The sequence below is a fragment of the Pristiophorus japonicus genome, chromosome 3 (genome assembly GCF_044704955.1).
Source record: "Pristiophorus japonicus isolate sPriJap1 chromosome 3, sPriJap1.hap1, whole genome shotgun sequence".
NCBI lineage: Eukaryota > Metazoa > Chordata > Chondrichthyes > Pristiophoridae > Pristiophorus > Pristiophorus japonicus.
The window spans coordinates 220,706,644-220,727,471 of record NC_091979.1 but is presented as its reverse complement, the minus strand read 5'-3'; the positions used below and the strand labels follow the sequence as shown (position 1 = coordinate 220,727,471).

At 46.1% G+C, this 20,828-nt stretch overlaps 1 protein-coding gene across 2 annotated transcripts in view; it reads left to right on the top strand.

Moving 5' to 3' along the window:
• Positions 1-20,828, top strand: part of tspan15 (tetraspanin 15) — a 294,434-nt gene that overhangs the window by 201,046 nt on the left and 72,560 nt on the right. For both annotated transcript variants that reach the window (XM_070876299.1, XM_070876297.1), the window contains 2 exons: positions 19,278-19,325; positions 20,193-20,309. In XM_070876299.1, the coding sequence (XP_070732400.1) occupies positions 19,278-19,325; positions 20,193-20,309 (165 nt within the window). The remainder of the gene's footprint in view (positions 1-19,277; positions 19,326-20,192; positions 20,310-20,828) is intronic.

The following is a 20,828-nucleotide window of genomic DNA, read 5'->3' as shown; positions in this document are numbered from 1 at the left end:
TAAAATAATTCTTATCAAACTTTACTTTAGTATGACTCTTTAAGATCTCTTAAAAACTTTAAGATCACTTATAAACTTGTAAATTTACATAACTTACAAAACACTTTTAATGTGAGAACAGTAACAACATCAACAACAACAGCAGCAAAGAAAGGCTGCACCCATCTCTCATCCCCCTCAGTCTAACACCACCCGCTGCTCTTGGTCTTGGACTCTCCACCACCCCTGCCCGCAGGCGGTGGCACAGTGATTTTGGGCTTGGTACCAAGCTTATTCCTTCTAACATCTCTGGTAATGCGCACTTCTTGATGGGGAGGTGGGGGGAGTCAGGTAGTAATGTGGAGGGCCCGGCTTGGGGCTCTTCAGAGGCTGGTGTGGGGATTGCAGTGGGAGTGGCAGTCGATTCTGTCATTGGGCGCGGGGTCTGGGCGTGTTCCCTTATTGCAGCAGCTAATTCTCACATGCTGTCCCTCATGCACCCTGACAGTGTCTCAGCGGACTGAAACATTCCCTCCCTCTACTACCCCTGACATTCCCTCCCTCATGGCCACTGCCGTGCTTTACACTACCTCTGACACTCCCTCCCTCATGGCCATTGACATGGTTTGCACTACCTCTGACATTCCTTCCTTCATGGACACTATTCCTCGCTGATGGTCCTGGCGAGTGTTGTTACTTCTCCCGACAGTCCCGCTACCTCATCACTCACCCCACTGATGGTGTCCAGGAGTGATCGGGTAAGGTCAGTGCTCTCCGCACTCAATGACATCATTTGAACCACATCTGTTACATCCTGCATCTCAGGAGAGCATGGTCGAGTTCGCCTTCCCCTCACCCTGGGTCTGCCTCGCTGCATACCACGGGACCCGCAGCCTTGGACGGTGGGGCCCTGGGTGTGTCTCACTGCATCCCACTGGGACCCGCAACCTGGGACAATGGGGCCCTGGATGTGACTTGTTGCACCCCAACAATGGAACCCGCAGCCTCGGAAGGTGGGAAACCATAGAATGTCCCACCGGCACTCAATCCGCTAGTCACGGAAGGGGCTGTCAACTCCATGACCACCACCTCCTCAAGATTCAGTAGAGCAATGTGGCCTTCATCCATCTCCATCCCCTCCCTCTCTCTCACCCCCATGTTGGTCTGAAGGGTTGGATTGGAAGATGTTCTCCTCGTCAGGCTCGTCCGTGTCTGAATCTTCTGCATCTTCAGGATTGGCCTCAGATTCTTCAAAATATAACAGAACAGTCAACTGGTTAGCAGCAGAGGAGGGGGCAGGATGAGTGACATGAGTAGGCTCACACATAGCAGGCCAGGCAGCAAGTTGATTTGAAGGGCCATGATGAATTTTCAGGACTTACCTTTCCCTCGAGTGTGGGCCCAGCTTGTGCAGTACTGATTGTTTTTCTCCAGGCAGGACTCATCAAAGCAGCGACCCACTCTTCCAAGGGTATCAGTGGGTGCAGATTTGGCAGGCCTCCTCCTGTTCGAGTTCTTTCCCTTTTGTTGTGGGCCAATTTCCTCAGCAAAGATGAAAATGCAACTATTTAGAGAGGGTGTCTTTCTGCTGAGTGGGACATATACAGCTGGTCACATTTACAATTGCATTGAATAAATGAATATATTACTTACACTAACTACTTGACCAAGGTCCTGCCATTTCTTTTTACACTGGCTTCCAGATCTCTTGATGTTCACCACTGCACAGTAATCTTCTGCAACTTGGTTTCTTCATTCATTTTGGTGGCACTTTTATGTGACCTCTGCTGGTGTCCAGCTCCTGCCATCTGTTTTTAATCACAGTAACTAGTGTCTCTACTTCTTCCACCAAGAAATTCTTTGTCCTTGGTCTACATTGCTATATTGCTGCAGCTGCTCTCAGACACACACAGCACTTTTTCAAAAGCTCTCAGACGCACAGTACTGCTTCTGCATGCAGTTTGCAATTTTTCAAAACACAGCACTCCTTCTGGCACACACACAAAGTTGCTCTTTAAAAATGGCCAATTGCTAACTCGGAGCTCTACTGCGCATGCACGGCCATTTCAAAAACGGCACTTTTTCCCCCGCGCATGCGCAGAAGGCCTGGCTCTTTTTTTCCAGCACAAGCCGCAGGTTCCACCCCCCGAGGTGACTGGCCACGCAGCACGGCTGCAGATTAGAGGCCAAATATTGGGGAAACTACGAAGATTCTTTCCTGGCGCATCTATTCACATAATTAAGCGGCGCAACTCAGGCAAGTACGCCAGAAAACAGGCTCGGGGAAAATTAAGCCCATGGACTTGGACTTGATATATTTGTTAAGTGCTGTGACTGTTAACTGAATCCAGAATTTACAGACTAAACATATGTAGTGCACCAAATTTCCCAGCACACATAAGCTGAAATACTGACCTATATTTTGTTAGTCTCTAGAGGTTCTTGCTCAGTTGTTTACCAGAATTATTTGAAGAAAGGTTAAAGGACAAATTTTAAAAGCTTTGTTCAGGTGCAGTTTATTTAGTGATTTTTCTAAAGATACACTGTGATCTGGGTGGATGTGTGTGAAAGAACGGGGCAGATTATATTGATTACATACCTGCTGTCCTGTTTGTTTCATGTTCTGTGAAAGCATATTAAACTGAGAGATTACGCGAGCACAGTAGTGTAGTGATTAATAATCCAGAGAACCTGAATTCAAATCTCATTGTGGTAGTTTAAGGATTTAAATCCAGATCTGGAAATAAAAAGATGGTATTAGTAAAAGTGACCATAATACTGTTGGATTTTCCTAAAAAGCCACAGGCTCACTAATGTCCTTTAGGGAAGGACACTTGCTGCCTTTACCTGGTCTGGCCTATATGTGACTCCAGTCCCAACCAATGTGGTTGACTGTTAAGTACCCTTTGAAGTGGCCTAGCAAACCACTCAGTTGTATCAAATCACTACAGAGAATAAAATGGGGTGCATCACTCAGCTGCAACCTGGGCATTGGATTCGGACATGACAAAGACACACCCAGCCCAGTCGACCCTCCAAAATCCTGCTCACTAACATCTGGGCAGTGATGCCAAAAGTTGAAAGACCCACAGATTAGTTAAGCAACAGCCTGACATAGTCACATTCACAGAATCATATATATCACCCAACATCCCAGACTCCTCCATGACCATCCCTGGGTTTATCCTGTTCCACCGACAGGATAGACCCTCCAGACAATATGGGAGGGTGGGGGGGGAGGTGAGGCCCTGGAAGTCTTCAACATTAACTCCGGACGCTATGGGCAAGGAAACTTCCTGCTGATTCACCTATCTCCCTCTTTCAGCTGATAAATTTGTATTCCTCCATGTTAAACACCACTTTGAGGAAGCACTGAGGGTAGCAAGGGTGTACTCTGGGTGGGGGACTTCAATGTCCATCACCAAGAATAGCTCGCTACTACCACCACTGACCGAGCTGGCCGAATCCTGAAGGACATAGGTGGTTAGAGAACCAACACAAGAAAATAACCTACTTGAACTTGTCCTCACCAATCAAACTGTCGTAGGTGCGTCTGTCCATGATAGCATTGGCAGAAATGACCACTGCACAGTCCTCATGGAGAACAGGTTCTGTCTTCACACCGAGGACACCCTCCATCGTGTTGTGTGGCACTTACCACCGTATTTAGTGGGATAGAAACATAGAAACATAGAAACATAGAAAATAGGTGCAGGAGCAGGCCATTCAGCCCTTCTAGCCTGCACCGCCATTCAACGAGTTCATGGCTGAACATGAAACTTCAGTACCCACTTCCTGCTTTCACGCCATACCCCTTGATCCCCCGAGTAGTAAGGACTTCATCTAACTCCCTTTTGAATATATTTAGTGAATTGGCCTCAACTACTTCCTGTGGTAGAGAATTCCACAGGTTCACCACTCTCTGGGTGAAGAAGTTTCTCCTTATCTCGGTCCTAAATGGCTTACCCCTTATCCTTAGACTGTGACCCCTGGTTCTGGACTTCCCCAACATTGGGAACATTCTTCCTGCATCCAACCTGTCCAAACCCGTCAGAATTTTAAACGTTTCTATGAGGTCCCCTCTCACTCTTCTGAACTCCAGTGAATACAAGCCCAGTTGATTCAGTCTTTCTTGATACGTCAGTCCCACCATCCCGGGAATCAGTCTGGTGAATCTTCGCTGCACTCCCTCAACAGCAAGTATGTCCTTCCTCAAGTTAGGAGACCAAAACTGTACACAATACTCCAGGTGTGGCCTCACCAAGGCCCTGTACAACTGTAGCAACACCTCCCTGCCCCTGTACTCAAATCCCCTCGCTATGAAGGCCAACATGCCATTTGCTTTCTTAACCGCCTGCTGTACCTGCATGCCAACCTTCAATGACTGATGTACCATGACACCCAGGTCTCGTTGCACCTTCCCTTTTCCTAATCTGTCACCATTCAGATAATAGTCTGTCTCTCTGTTTTTACCACCAAAGTGGATAACCTCACATTTATCCACATTATACTTCATCTGCCACGCATTTGCCCACTCACCTAACCTATCCAAGTCACTCTGTAGCCTCATAGCATCCTCCCCGCAGCTCACACTGCCACCCAACTTAGTGTCATCCGCAAATTTGGAGATACTACATTTAATCCCTTCGTCTAAATCATTAATGTATAATGTAAACAGCTGGGGCCCCAGCACAGAACCCTGCGGTACCCCACTAGTCACTGCCTGCCATTCCGAAAAGTACCCATTTACTCCTACTCTTTGCTTCCTGTCTGACAACCAGTTCTCAATCCACGTCAGCACACTACCCCCAATCCCATGTGCTTTAACTTTGCACATTAATCTCCTGTGTGGGACCTTGTCGAAAGCCTTCTGAAAGTCCAAATATACCACATCAACTGGTACTCCTTTGTCCACTTTATTGGAAACATCCTCAAAAAATTCCAGAAGATTTGTCAAGCATGATCTCCCTTTTACAAATCCATGCTGACTTGGACCTATCATGTCACCATTTTCCAAATGCGCTGCTATGACATCCTTAATAATTGATTCCATCATTTTACCCACTACTGAGGTCAGGCTGACCGGTCTATAATTCCCTGCTTTCTCTCTCCCTCCTTTTTTAAAAAGTGGGGTTACATTGGCTACCCTCCACTCGATAGGAACTGATCCAGAGTCAATGGAATGTTGGAAAATGACTGTCAATGCATCCGCTATTTCCAAGGCCACCTCCTTAAGTACTCTGGGATGCAGTCCATCAGGCCCTGGGGATTTATCGGCCTTCAATCCCATCAATTTCCCCAACACAATTTCCCGACTAATAAAGATTTCCCTCAGTTCCTCCTCTTTAATAGACCCTCTGACCACTTTTATATCCGGAAGGTTGTTTGTGTCCTCCTTAGTGAATACTGAACCAAAGTACTTGTTCAATTGGTCTGCCATTTCTTTGTTCCCCGTTATGACTTCCCCTGATTCTGACTGCAGGGGACCTACATTTGTCTTTACTAACCTCTTTCTCTTTACATACCTATAGAAACTTTTGCAATCCGCCTTAATGTTCCCTGCAAGCTTCTTCTCGTACTCCATTTTCCCTGCCCTAATCAAACCCTTTGTCCTCCTCTGCTGAGTTCTAAATTTCTCCCAGTCCTCAGGTTCGCTGCTATTTCTGGCCAATTTGTATGCCACTTCCTTGGCTTTAATACTATCCCTGATTTCCCTAGATAGCCACGGTTGAGCCACCTTCCCTTTTTTATTTTTACGTCAGACAGGAATGTACAATTGTTGTAATTCATCCATGCGTTCTCTAAATGTCTGCCATTGCCCATCCACAGTCAACCCCTTAAGTATCATTAGCCAATCTATCTTAGCCAATTCATGCCTCATACCTTCAAAGTTACCCTTCTTTAAGTTCTGGACCATGGTCTCTGAATTAACTGTTTCATTCTCCATCCTAATGCAGAATTCCACCATATTATGGTCACTCTTCCCCAAGGGGCCTCGCACAATGAGATTGCTAATTAATCCTCTCTCATTACACAACACCCAGTCTAAGATGGCCTCCCCCCTAGTTGGTTCCTCGACATATTGGTCTAGAAAACCATCCCTTATGCATTCCAGGAAATCCTCCTCCACCGTATTGCTTCCAGTTTGGCTAGCCCAATCTATGTGCATATTAAAGTCACCCATTATAACTGCTGCACCTTTATTGCATGCACTCCTAATTTCCTGTTTGATGCCCTCCCCAACATCACTACTACTGTTTGGAGGTCTGTACACAACTCCCACTAACGATTTTTGCCCTTTAGTGTTCTGCAGCTCCACCCATATAGATTCCACATCATCCAAGCTAATGTCTTTCCTAACTATTGCATTAATCTCCTCTTTAACCAGTAATGCTACCCCACCTCCTTTTCCTTTTATTCTATCCTTCCTGAATGTTGAATACCCCTGGATGTTGAGTTCCCAGCCCTGATCATCCTGGAGCCACGTCTCCGTAATCCCAATCACATCATATTTGTTAACATCTATTTGCACAATTAATTCATCCACCTTATTGCGGATACTCCTTGCATTAAGACACAAAGCCTTCAGGCTTGTTTTTTTAACACCCTTTGTCCTTTTAGAATTTTGCTGTACAGTGGCCCTTTTTGTTCTTTGCCTTGGGTTTCTCTGCCCTCCACTTTTCCTCATCTCCTTTCTGTCTTTTGCTTTTGCCTCCTTTTTGTCTCCCTCTGTCTCCCTGTATAGGTTCCCATCCCCCTGCAATATTAGTTTAACTCCTCCCCAACAGCACTAGCAAACACTCCCCCTAGGACATTGGTTCCGGACCTGCCCAGGTGCAGACCGTCCGGTTTGTACTGGTCCCACCTCCCCCAGAACCGGTTCCAATGCCCCAAGAATTTGAATCCCTCCCTGCTGCACCATTGTTATTAGATTTAATCCCCTATTACTATGTTTCTATGTTTCTATGACAAGGACAGTAGATACATGAGAATACAATCGTGACTTGGACATATATCACCATTCCTTCATCGTCGCTTGGTCAACTCCCTACCTAACAGCACTCCTGGGAATACCATCACCACATGGATTGCAGCGGTTCAAGAAGAACACACATCACCACCTTCTCAAGGGCAACTAGAGACGGGCAACAAATGCCAGTGACACCCATATCCCGAGAATGAATAATACATTTTTAAAATCCTTTTTCCAAAAATCTCTATTAAATTGGGAAAACACAGCTTACTTTAAAAAATTCCATGCTGGCTGCTTTTCATTAACCTGTACATTTCTAAAAGCTCACTAATTTTACTTCACATAACAGATTTTAGGGTTTGCCTATAACTGACAGACTAATTGTTCTACAGTTTCCTGGTGTAACTGACATTAGACTAATTGGTCTATAGCTACCTGGTTTAACTGACATTAGACTAACTGGGCTATAGTTACTCGGTTTTTCCTCTCTTCTTGAACAAAGGTGCTAAATTGGCTGTTCTCCAGTCGTAAAGCATAGAATCATAGAAGTTTACAGCATGGAAGGAGGCCATTTCGGCCCATCGTGGCCAACAAGAGGCTATCCAGCCTAATCCCACTTCCATCACTAGATCCATAACCCTGCAAGTGCACATCCGAGTACTTTTTAAATGTGGTGAGGGTTTCTGCCTCTACCATCCTTCCGGGCAGTGAGTTCCAGACTCCCACACCCTCTGCATGAAGAAATTTCTCCTCAAATCCCCTCTAAACCTTCTACCAATTACTTTAAATTTATGCCCCCTAGTTGTTGATCCCTCTTAAGGGAAACAGGCCCTTTCTATCCACTATATCTAGGCCCCTCATAATTTTATACACTTCAATGAGGTCTGCCCTTAGCCTACAGGAAAACAAACCCAGCCTATCCAATCTGTCCTCATAGCTAAGATTCTCCACTCCTGGCAACATCCTCGTAAATATCCTCTGTACCCTCTCCAGTGCAATCACGTCCTTCCTGTAATGCGGTGACCAGAACTGCACACAGTACTCCAGCTACGGCCCAACCAGTGTTTTATACAGTTCAAGCATAATCCACCTGCTCTTATATTCTATGCCTCAGCTAAAAAAGGCAAGCATATTCTGTATGCCTTCTTAGTCTCCTTATCCACCTGGCCTGCTACCTTCAGGGATCTGTGGACATGCACTCCTAGGTCCCTTTGTTCCTCTACACTTCTCAGTGTCCTACCATTTAATGTGTATTCCCTTTCCTTGTTAGCCCTCCCCAAATGCATGACCTCACACTTCTCCGGATTAAATTCCATTTGCCACTGTTCTGCCCACCTGACCAGTAGATTTATATCTTCCTGCAGTCTGCGATTTCTTCTTCATTATCAACCACACAGCCTATTTTTATATCATCTGCAAACTTATTAATCATACTCCCTATATTCAAGTCTAGATCATTGATGTATACCATAAAAAGCAAGTGACCTAGTGCTGTAACAAAAACACCCATCAAACATTACCCTTTACTTCCTGCCTCTGAGCCAATTTTGGATCCAACTTGCCACTTTGCTTTGGGTCCCATCGGCTTTTACTTTCGTGACCAGTCTGCCATGTGGGACCTTATCGAAAGCTTTGCTAAAATCCATATACACGACATCATATTTGTTATGTATGCAACCCTAGGTAACCTGTATCATAGTGCCACCAGAGGGCATACCTGTTAGAGTCCCAAGGATCCCAGCATCCCTTGGGAGCACTGTATATAAGCAGGCCTCCCATGCTATACAGGCACTCTGGAGTTTGAATAAAGGAGCTAAGGTCACACTTACTCATGTCCACAGTACTTTGTTACATTACTTTATTATGAGCATAACAACTGGCGACGAGACAACAAACAATCACGCGAAAATGCAGAGAACTGTTGGTATCCTGGAAAAATTCTCAGAAGGGGACGATTGGGAGACCTTCGTGGAGAGACTCGACCAATACTTCGCGGCCAACGAGCTAGAAGGGAACGAAAACGCTGCCAACGAAGGGCGATCCTCCTCACCATCTGTGGGGCAACAACCTATGGCCACATGAAGAATCTTCTAGCTCCGGTGAAACCAACAACCAAATCGTATGAAGAACTGTGTGCACTGGTCCAGGAGCACCTAAATCCAAAGGAAAGCGTTCTGATGGCAAGGTATCGATTTTACATGTGTCTGAAGGCCAGGAAGTGGCGAGCTACGTCGCTGAACTAAGGCGCCTTGCAAGACATTGCAAATTCGATGGATTTCTTGAGCAAATGCTAAGAGAATTCTTTGTGCTTGCCACTGGCCATGAGGTCATCCTTCACAAACTATTGACCGTTGAAACACTGAACCTGAGCAAAGCCATAACGATAGCCCAGGCATTTATGTCCACCAGCGATAACACCAAACAAATTTTGCAGCATAAAGAGGTTTCGGCAAGTACGGTACACAAAATAACGACGTTTTCAGGCAGGAATGCATATGGCAGAACGTACACGCCTGCAGCTGCACGACCTCAGATGACCCAGAGTCCGCCATCAATCGTTAATGCGAGGCAGTTAACACCTTGTTGGTGCTGCGGAGGTGATCATCGAGCCCATCAGTGCCGCTTCAAACACTGTGTGGAAAGGCTGTGGAACAATGGGACACCTCCAGCAAATGTGCAGACGAGCTGCAAACCCTGCAAACCACCACGTTGCAGAGGAGGATCGATCCATGGCGGATCAAACTGAACTAGAGACTCGAACCGAGGAGGCAGAAGTATACGGGGTGCACACCTTCACCACGAAATGTCCACCGATCATGCTAAAAGTCGAACTGGACAGAATTCCAGTATCCATGGAATTGGACATGGGAGCGAGTCAGTCTATCATGAGCAAAAAGGCCTTCGACAGGCTGCAGTGCAACAAGGCACACAGGCCCAAGCTTAGCCCCATTCATACCAAGCTAAGAACTTACACTAAAGAGCTGATCCCTGTAATTGGCAGCGCAGCAGTAAAAGTCTCCTATGATGGAGCAGTGCACGAACTCCCACTGTGGATTGTACCAGGAGATAGCCCCACACTGTTTGGCAGAAGCTGGCTGGGAAAAATCCGCTGGAACTGGGATGACATCTGAGCGCTTTCGTCCGTCGACGCCGCCTCATGTGCCCAGGTTCTGAGCAAGTTCCCGTCGTTGAGCCAGGCATCAGAAGTTTCTCGGGGGCGAAGGTGCAGATCCACTTGGTTTTCAGTACACGACCCACCCACCACAAGGCATGGGCGGTGCCAAATATGATGCGAGAGAAAGTGGAAATTGAGCTGGACAGGCTGCAGCGAGAAGACATCATCGCGCCGGTGGAGTTCAACGAGTGGGCCAGTCCGATTGTTCCGGTTCTCAAAGGCGATGGCATGGTCAGAATTTGTGGGGACTATAAAGTAACGATTAACCGTTTTTTGCTACAGTACCAGTACCCGCCACCCAAGGCAGACGACCTATTTGCGACCCTGGCTGGAGGAAAGACGTTCCCCCAGTTGGTCCTGACCTCGGCCTACATGACGCAGGAGCTGGCAGAATCTTCGAAAGGCCTCACCTGCATCAACACACACAAAGGTCTGTTCATCTACAATAGATGCCTGTTTGAGATTCAGTCGGCCGTGGCAATCTTTCAAAGGAACATGGAGAGCCTGCTAAAGTCGGTTCCGCGCACTTTTTCCAGGTTTTCCAGGACTGGTCACAGGTTGAAGAACCTGGAAGAGGTTCTAAGTCGGCTAGATCACGTGGGACTCAGGTTGAAACGCTCAAAGTGTGTTTTCCTGGCGCCAGAGGTCGAGTTCTTAGGGAGAAGAATCGCGGCAGATGGCATCAGACCGCAGACGGCATCAGACCCACCGACATCAGGACGGAGGCCATCAAGAACGTGCCGAGACCACAGAATGTAACGGAGCTGCGGTCGTTCCTGGGACTCCTCAACTATTTTGGTAATTTCCTATCCGGGTTAAGCATCGTGCTAGAACCTCTACATGTGTTGCTACGCAAGGGAGATGCCTGGGTATGGGGGAAATCATAAGAGACTGCTTTTGAGAAAGCCAGAAATCTCTTAAATTCCAACAAACTGCTTGTTTTGTATAACCCATGTAAATATTTAGTGCTAGCTTGCGATGCGTCTTCATACGGGGCTGTACAAGCTAACGACGCGGAAACATTGCAACCGGTCGCCTATGCATCCAGGAGTTTGTTCAAGGCCGAAAGGGCCTACAGCATGATTGAAAAAGAAGCTCTGGTATGCGTTTACGGGGTGAAAAAAATGCACTAGTATCTGTTTGGTCTCAAGTTTGAGTTAGAAACTGACCATAAGCCAATCATATCGCTATTCTCAGAGAGTAAAGGGATTAATACCAATGCCTCTGCCTGCATTTAAAAATAGGCGCTCACGCTGTCTGCATATAACTATGTAATCTGCCAAAGACCAGGCTCGGAGAATGCTCTGATGCTCTCAGTCAGTTACCATTGCCCACCACCGGGGTGGAAATGGCACAGCCTACAGACTTGCTCTTGGTGATGGATGCATCACCCGTTATGGCCCACCAGATCAGGACCTGGACCAGCCAGAATCCTTTACTGTCCCTTGTAAAAAACTGTGTCCTCCATAGGAGCTGGTCCAGCGTCCCAGCGGAGATGCATGAAGAGATCAAGCCGTTCCAGCGGCGCAAAGACGAAATGTCCATACAGGTGGACTGTCATTTGTGGGGCAATCGCGTGGTTTTGCCTAAGAAAGGCAGGGAAACGTTCATGCGTGACCTACACAGTACCCACCCAGGCATAGTAATGATGAAAGCTATAGCCAGATCCCATGTGTGGTGGCCCGGCATCGACTCAGATTTGGAGCCAATGCAACACTTGCTCTCAACTGAGCAATGCACCCAGAGAAGCACCGCTAAGTTTGTGGTCATGGCCCTCCAAACCGTGGTATAGGATCCACGTTGCCTTTGCGGGCCCGTTTCTAGACAAAATGTTTTTGGTTGTTGTGGATGCTTATTCAAAATGGATTGAATGTGTAATAAGTCTGTAAGCACGTCCATTGCCACCATCGAGAGCCTACGAGCCATATTCGCCATGCACTGCCTGCCTGATGTCCTTGTCAGTGACAGTGGGCCATGCTTCACCAGCGCTGAATTCAAGGAATTCATGACCTGCAATGGGATCAAGCACATCACATCTGCCCCGTTCAAATCGCATCCAACGGCCAGGCAGAATGGGCAGTCCAAACCATCAAGCAAAGCTTGAAACGTGTGTCTGAAGGCTCCTTGCAGACCCGCCTGTCCCGAGTCCTGCTCAGCTACCGCACCAGACCCCACTCGCAGACAGGGGTTTCCCCAGCCGAGCTGCTCATGAAAAGGGCACTCAAAACAAGGCTCTCTCTTGTCCACCCTGATCTCCATGATCACGTCGAGGGCAGGCGGCATCAACAAACCATGCACCATGATCGCACAAACTTGTCACGCGATATTGAAGTCAATGACCCTGCATTTGTACTCAACTCTGGACACGGTCCCAAATGGCTTGCTAACACCTTCATAGCCAAAGAAGGGAGTAGGGTGTTTCAGGTCAAACTTGCTAATGGACTAACTTGCAGAAAGCATTTGGACCAAACCAAACTGCGATTTACAAACAGCCACGAGCAACCCGAAGAGCAACCACCAACTTTGACCCTCCAACACACACACAAGTGGCAACCGACATCACGGTCGACCATGAAGCTGAACTCACCATCCCCAGCAACCCGGCAAGGCCAGCTGCCCAACAGCCCAGCGAAGAACCAACCAACTCACCCACACCTACATTTATACCGAGACAATCGACAAGGGAGCGAAAAGCCCCAGATCGTCTCGCCCTGTAAATAAGTGTACTGTTGACTTTGGGAGGGAGTGATGTTATGTATGCAACTCTAGGTAACCTGTATCATACTGCCACCAGAGGGCATACCTGTTGGAGTCCCAAGGATCCTTGGGAACACTGTTTATTAGCAGGCCTCCCATGCTGTACAGGCACTCTGGAGTTTGAATAAAGGAGCTAAGGTCACACTTACTCATGTTCACAGTACTTCGTTACATTACTTTATTATGAGCATAACAATACGCACTGCCCTCATCGACCCTCCTGGTTGCTTCCTTGAAAAATTCAATCAAGTTAATCAGACACGACCTTCCCTTAACAAATCCGTGCTGACTGTCTCTGATTAACCCGTGTCTTTCTAAATGTAGATTTATCCTGTCGTTCAGGATTTTTTCCAATAATTTTTCCACAACTGAGCATGATAAGGAGGAGTGAATATTGTTCCCAGAGTCTGTTTTCTCCTCTCTGACTTGTTTGAACAGCCTAAGGTGGAACCATCTGATCCACTTTGAGTTCTGCTCATTTTTTCAGAACTAATTCCTTTTCTCCAGTTATCTTGAACAGTTGTCCCATGAATCAGTCTCACTCTCACATGCTCGACACTTTCACTCCCACCAGCATTTATAAAAACCAATGCAAAATATTTAGTTAATATCTCTGCCATACCTTCATTTTTCACAGTTAGCTGCCCTCAACCTGAATGGTCGCACCCTCTCTTAACTATTCTTTCACTTTTCAAATGTTTATATCCAGACCCCATGAAGTCTCTTGGTATCAGGTCAAGCATGGGCAAGGAAACCTCCTGCTGATTACCACCTACTGCCCTCCCTCAGCCGAGCCCCGAGCCAGGGGGAGAGTGGCAGACAGAGAGAACCGGCAGGCAACTGAGGGGGGGAGAGAGAGAGTCTGGTTTGGGGCAGGGGTGGGGGGGAAGAGAGCCTGGATTGGGCAGGGGGGGGGGTTGGGGAAAGAGAGGCTGGTTTGGGGGGATGGGGGGGGGGGGGGGGAAGAGAGCCTTGTTTTGGGGGGGGGGGGCGAGAAAGCCTGGTTTTGTTGGGGTGGAGGGGGGGGGGAAAGAGAGCCTGGTTTTGTGGAGGAGAGGAAAGCCTGGCTCGGGGTGGGGGGGGCGGACAGGGGGAGAGAGAGAGACGGGAGGAGAGGGAATTCAGGGAAGACAAATCATGTTCTTCCAACCCCCTTAATACCCAAACCCGTCATCGTTGGAATGGATGAAATCCAGAAGTCACGACACTGACACTTCGTACCCAATAAACCTATTAACAATCCGCACACGATGCCCCATTTATGGCGGGGAGTGAGTGGGTGGGGGTTAAGGTCATACAATTGCACTTGGGTAACGGACTTAGGCTGGTGGAGGGATACACTTGCTCTGGGGTAAGGAGGGACTTCGGCTGGGAGAGGCAGCACTTGTGCTGGGGTTAGAGACTTTGACTTGGGGAGGGATGCACTTGCGCTGGGGTAAGGAAGGACTTCGGCTGGGGGAGGGATGTGTCCTTTCTGACTTCTGAAGTCAAAATGGATCATGTTATAATGTGCAAAGTTAGGCTGGACAGTTCTATTTACACATTCCAGAGAAACTTCTGGGTGTGGCTTATCCTCCAAGGGAACCAATCCGCAATAGGCCATATGATAATGGAGAGTCAATCAGCGAAACGGCTGCAATTCAGTTAGTACAAATAAACGCATCCTATTAGTTATGTCTCCCTAATGTGACATTACAACATAAACATGTTCCATCTACATGCGGATATGTATTGCCTGATATGTCACTACGCCAAATGAGGTTACTGCTCCCTTCCCCAAGCGCACATGCGTACTACTACTATTCTCTGTTCATTGACTGTCAGATATGACCAATTTCTCTTTGATTCTAATTACAGAACGAGTTATTTATCTCTTACACGCCCCCTCTACATCCAAACTAGCTGACACTATTTCTGCTCATTAAAATTCCTTTCTTACATCTTCCCACAATTGATTCCTGTTTGTTTCAAAACTCAGGGACTGATGTCACTCCATAATCACAACACGAGTTAGCTTATAAATATATATATATTTACATATATTCTACCTATTGCCCCTGATATTTACAGGGAGGGAGTGTGTTTGGAAAGGGACCCAGAAATCCTTGTTACACGGAGGTCCTGCAGAATTTAATGGTAGGACTGCGTTGTCATTTTTTAATTCTGTTCCACAATTGGTAGTTGGCTAGATTGAAAGATTGGCCAGCTGCCAGGCAGGAAAGCCTGTGATAGAAGCCCGTAGCCAAGAACAGTTGGGGATGGTTCCCGCCAATTGACAAAGATTGTGGGGCATAACAGGGAGTTGGAAAAGATCGTGGAGAAAAAGCGGGGGGTCGGACTCACAATCTGGAGGAACAGAAAGATTGCATGGATTTGGAAGGGGGGAGGTTGACCCACTCCTGCCCGTTGTGGGGGAGGAAGGGGTTTTAAAATTCCTCCCATTGTGTTTACATTTACATTCAACACAGGTTCACTCCTTCCATTTGCAATCTCATTCCTCCCACATCTTCACCTCCCAGATACACATTGGGAATCAGTGCTATTTTGTTGATTAAATCCATAATGGATTGGGTTGTAAGTACTGTCATTGAGCTACTTTATGTGGAATCATGGCCTGTATTTTAGACACAGGCTCTGCTTCCTTCAGGTTGAAGACTTGACGAAACTTGGTTACAGAATAAAGATTGAGCAGATAGAAAGTTGAGAATATTTAGACAAAATGGTGATCCAGAAATTCCCATTCTGTTCTTTAGAAGGCAGAAAATGTAGCTTGGAATGCACCATGTAATCTCATAAGGGCAAACAAGGAAACGGCGATTATATATCCAAGAAATTGGAAATAAATAAAGAATTTGAAAGCTGAGTAGAGGCAAAACCACAATCACATTTACAACAAATTAAGAATGACTAAAATGTTCTCAATTATATTTTGGGACATGCCCTTTGTAGCTCTAGAGCAAGGTGATTGTTTAGTGTTTGTGAGAAGCAATCCAGTAAGGTTATTTCTACTGTAAGACAAGAAGATGCAGGTGGCTATAAATGTATAAAGTTTCTGTTCCAAAGTTTTCTTAGAATTTATGTAACTCTTGAATTTACCCTTTCCGAATTGGAATTGATTAAGAACATAAGAAATAGGAGCAGGAGAAGGCCATTTGGCCCCTTGAACCTGCTCCGCCACTTAATAAGATCATGGCTGATCTGATCATGGACTCAGCTCCACTTCCATGCTCTCTCCTCTTAACCCTTTATTCCCTTCTTGCTCACAATTCTGTCTATCTCCGCCTTAAATATATTCAATGACCCAGTCTCCACAGCTTTCTGAGGCAGAGAATTCCACAGATATACAATCCTCTGAGAGAAGAAATTCTTCCTCATCTCAGTTTTAAATGGGCGGCCCCTTATTCTGAGACTAGTTTGCCCTATGAGTGGAACTATCATCTCTGCATCCACCTTGTCGAGCCCCCTCATTAGCTTATATGTTTCTATAAGATCACCTCTCATTCTTCTGAACTCCAATGATTATAGGCCCAACCTACTCAACTTATCCTTATAAATCAACCCCCTCAGGAATCAACCTAGTGAAGCTTCTCTGAACAGCTTCCAATGCAAGCATATCCATCCTTAAATACGGAGACCAAAACAGTATGCAGTACTCTCGGTGTGGCCTCACCAATACCCTGTACAGTTGTAGCAGGACTTCTCTGCTTTTATACTCCAACCCCTTGCAATAAAGGCCAACATTCCTTTTGCCTTCCTGATTACTTGATGTCCCTGCATACTAACTTTTTGTGTTTCATGTACAAGGACTCCAGGTCCCTTATACTGCAACACTTTACAATTTTTCTCCGTTTAAATGATAATTTGCTTTTCTATTTTTTTCTGCCAAAGTGGATAACCTCACATTTTCCCACATTATACTCCATCTGCCAAATTTTTGCCCACTCACTTAGCGTCTTTATATCCCTTTGCAGATTTTTTGTGTCCTCCTCACAATTTGCTTTCCCACCCATCTTTGTATCATCAGCAAATTTGGTTACATTGCACTCGGTTCCTTCATCCAAGTCATTAATATAGATTGTAAATAGTTGCGGCCCCAGCACTGATCCCTGCGGCATCCCACTTGTTACTCTTTGCCAACCAGAAAATGACCCATTTATCCCGACTCTCTGTCTCTGTTAGTTAGCCAATCCTCTATCCATATTAATATATTACCCCCAACACTATGAACTTTTGTGCAGTAACCTTTTATGTGGCACCTTATCGAATGCCTTCTGGAAATCCAAATACACCACATCCACTGGTTCCCCCTTATCCACCCTGCTCATTACATTCTGAAAAAACTCCAGCAAATTTGTCAAAGATGATTTCCCTTTCATAAAACCATGCTGACTCTGCTTGATTGAATTATGCTTTTCCAAATGTCTTGCTACTACTTCTTTAATAATGAACTCCAGCATTTCCCCAACGACAGATGTTAGGTGAACTGGTCTATAGTTTCCTGCTTTCTGTCTGCCTCCTTTTTTAAATAGGGGCGTTACATTTGCGATTTTTCAATCCGCTGGGACCTCCCCAGAATCCAAGGAATTTTGGTAGATTACAACCAATGCATCCACTATCCACCCACTATTGTAGCAAAAGTCGTTGGGCCGGATTTTCGGTCTTTTGCTGCCCCTCTTAGCACCCCGGAGGGGCGGCAATGACGGCAGTATTCACTTCCGGGCTGGCGGCCAGCCTCCAGCGCCCAGCCGGGACATTCGGTGGCAGTTTTGAGGGGGCGCAGCGCGCTACTGCCTGGAAGAGGCGAGCCAGTGTGCAACACCCCTGGTTGCAACGCCGGCTCGATTTTTGGCTGCCGCCCGATCCATAGTACTCTGTAGAGCACCCTAATGGGAACATCTGTGAAAGCGACCGGTGCGAGCTGTAGCGGCCGCAGTGAGGTAAATAATGTCGACCTCAGGTAAGTGTGATTGTTTTTTTTCGGTTTTTTTTGCAACTTATGTTGTGGTGGCGTGAGTTATGTATTGGGAAAGTTTTTGGTGGATTTTTTTCAGAGTTCCCCCCCCCCCCCCCCCCCCCCCCCGAGGCTGTTGAGCTCAGGATTTTCACTTGCTCAGCCAGCCTAGCTCCCTAAAAGAGGTGTGCAATGCCTCCCTTAGCGCTCTGCTCCAATCTCTGGGCCCAGCTGATGAATTTTGCAATGGCAGACGTAATCCATTTGCCGGCACAAAATTTACCGCTCCGCCCGGATTAATGCCGCAACAAAGACACTGCCAAATAAAGGGAGTATCTAAACAGCCATTTTTATGGGAAGTTTTCTGTGCCTGTCGAACCGAATTGTAAGTGTTTCTTTTCTGTGTCTTGTGGGCCGGGCTGTAAGAGATAGTTAAGATGAAGCTCAATCTTTTAATAGAGATATGTCGTGTAAAACATATGATATAGAGCTCAATTACAAGCATGCAAGAAATTTCAAAGAGGAGAACCATAACCAGATCTCTCAGCGGCATTCATCTTGCCTTTGGTGTGTCCTGCTGATCAGTCATGCTGGCTGTCAGCCCATCACTCCAATACATCTGCATAATAAGGTAACTCCAGGCTCCACACTCACTTCATTCCTAATGTCCTGCTTTAAAGTTCTATCAGTGTGCACTCATCTCAGTCAGCACAGAACTGATCAGTTAGCAAAACATCACATCCAAGTGATCAGTGTTTTGGCAGAATTTTAAAAACCACAATCTCGTCGGAGATAGAGGGAATTAACTGTTTGAAAATGACAGCTGTTAATGGGAAGAGGCTGAAAATCGAGCAAACAGGATTGAGGGCAGGTTTGATTTGTGCAACTGTTTAGTCCACAGTGGTTTAAAACAAAGGCAGCAAAATCAGTGGCGGATTGTGAGGAAAATCAGATGGTTGCCGAGGAAGATAGATTGGAGAAATTACTAAGTTTTGTTGGCAAACACTCAAATAGGCTCCAGTGCAGGGCGAGAGTTCTTCACACTTGGTCCAGTAAAGTGTGTACCTGTGCTTTATAAACATGCTTACAACTTTGGTATGCCAAGTGCACAGAGGAAGTAATTGTTTCAATTCCCCCTCCCATATCTCAAAAATATATACATTGCACTGATAATAAAAAGCTGCCAAAATTATGCTGCATTTGAATTAGAAGTATTTGGTGTTTGTATTAGGGTTCAGAAGTATGTATGTAGTGTTTGTATTAGGAGTCAGAAGTATGTATGTAGTGTTTGTATTAGAGGTTAGGAGTATGTGATGTTTGTTTCAGGTGTCACGATAGTCATCCAGGTGAAACAACGATTTACCAGTACTTCTTTCAATTTACTATACTGGGAACAGTTTGCTCTTTGTAAAAGTTAATAGTGTGTTTTCTTCTTCTTTCAGACGGATGTTGCCAATACAATGTGTGGCTATAAAACTCTTGATCAACAAGTATGTATTTTTTTAAAGATTTGATTTTATTTACCCTTCATTTCCAGCTAACGTTTCCCTTTCCCTTCTTCCTCTCCTAAAAGTGTTGTGCTGGATACACCCCAAAGCAGCCACCCTTCATGTGTGATTAGTTTGGGTTTCACCAGCATCACTTAGCTCCAAAACTCATTATAGCCTTGGTCCCAACATAAAAGAGGTGAGTGTGACTGCCCTTGACATCAAGGCAGCAAGTAAACGTGAAGTCAGTGGGGATCGGGGGAGACGTCTCCAGTGGCGGGAGTCATACCTGACACAAAGGAAATGTGGTTGTTGGAGGCGCTGCGGGAGTACCTTACCTTCACCACATGGACTATAGTGATTCAAAAAGATGGCCCTCCACCGCCTTCTCAATGGCAACTAGGGATGGGCAATAAATGCTGGCCTTGCTAGCGATGCCCATATGCTGGCAGGCTATACCAACTCTAAGCACATTGAGACCTAAATTAAACAATGTTACGCCTGTATAGAACGGGCACAATGATGACAATCAAGCAGAGTGACAGCCTGATTTGTGCAGGCATCCGGACCGCCGCTGAATTTTAAAAGTTATAATTCTTGTATACAGATTGGCTAGGAGTACTGTGCACAGGCTGGTTACAATTCCTGTATACAGATTGATTCCGAGTCCTGTGCGCAGGCTGGTTTTGGCCCCTACATGGAAACTTCACTAAAAATTGTCTTGACACTTGTTTGATTGCTGGAGAATGTTCTGATATGCAGCCCAGTAAATGTGTATAAGGAGATATATTTCATGGTGTCAGCACTACCATCAAACTTTTAAGAGAAAGGTAACTCTTCAGTGATCCATATTTTACATTTTATCCACAGCGTTTAACTCTCCTTCACACTATCTATGTCGGTGGGTGTACAAATGCGGTGCTGAATTGGTTCTTGGGACATTATGCAGCCATGGCTGGCCTTCTGTTGGGTATAATAGTACCACAGGTAAACCTTTGCTTTATTATAGGCTTATTTAATGACCAAAGCATAGAGAGAATCATCAGGATTTTCTCAATGATGTTTGTATAGATTTGGCATGGTATTTATTCCTTGTGCATGCATATGCACTAATTAATAATGTTTCCCTCTGACACTCATCGGCCTTAATCCACAAGTGAATGAGCCGGGTGACCTGCTCACAGAATATGATGATGGTGCTGCGAACTGGAGGGAACCATGGTGATTTCCTCTTGATTGCTATGTGAAGGTGGCAAGCAATGTTCCCCTTAATTTTTGGGGGGTGCAGGGGCTGCGTGGCCCATTCAATATACCACGCATGTGTAGTTTTCCCCATTGAAAAGCCGGCAAGCTGGCTACCCGGGAGGTCCAGAGAGCTGCACAGCTGCACAGCTTAAAGCAAACATTGGTGGCAAACTTCTGTTCAGACTTAGGCAGTTGCCGTGGGATGGGGAAGGAATGACTGAAAGTGTAAGCAGGATAGCACTAGTGTTTTGCCTCTTGCTG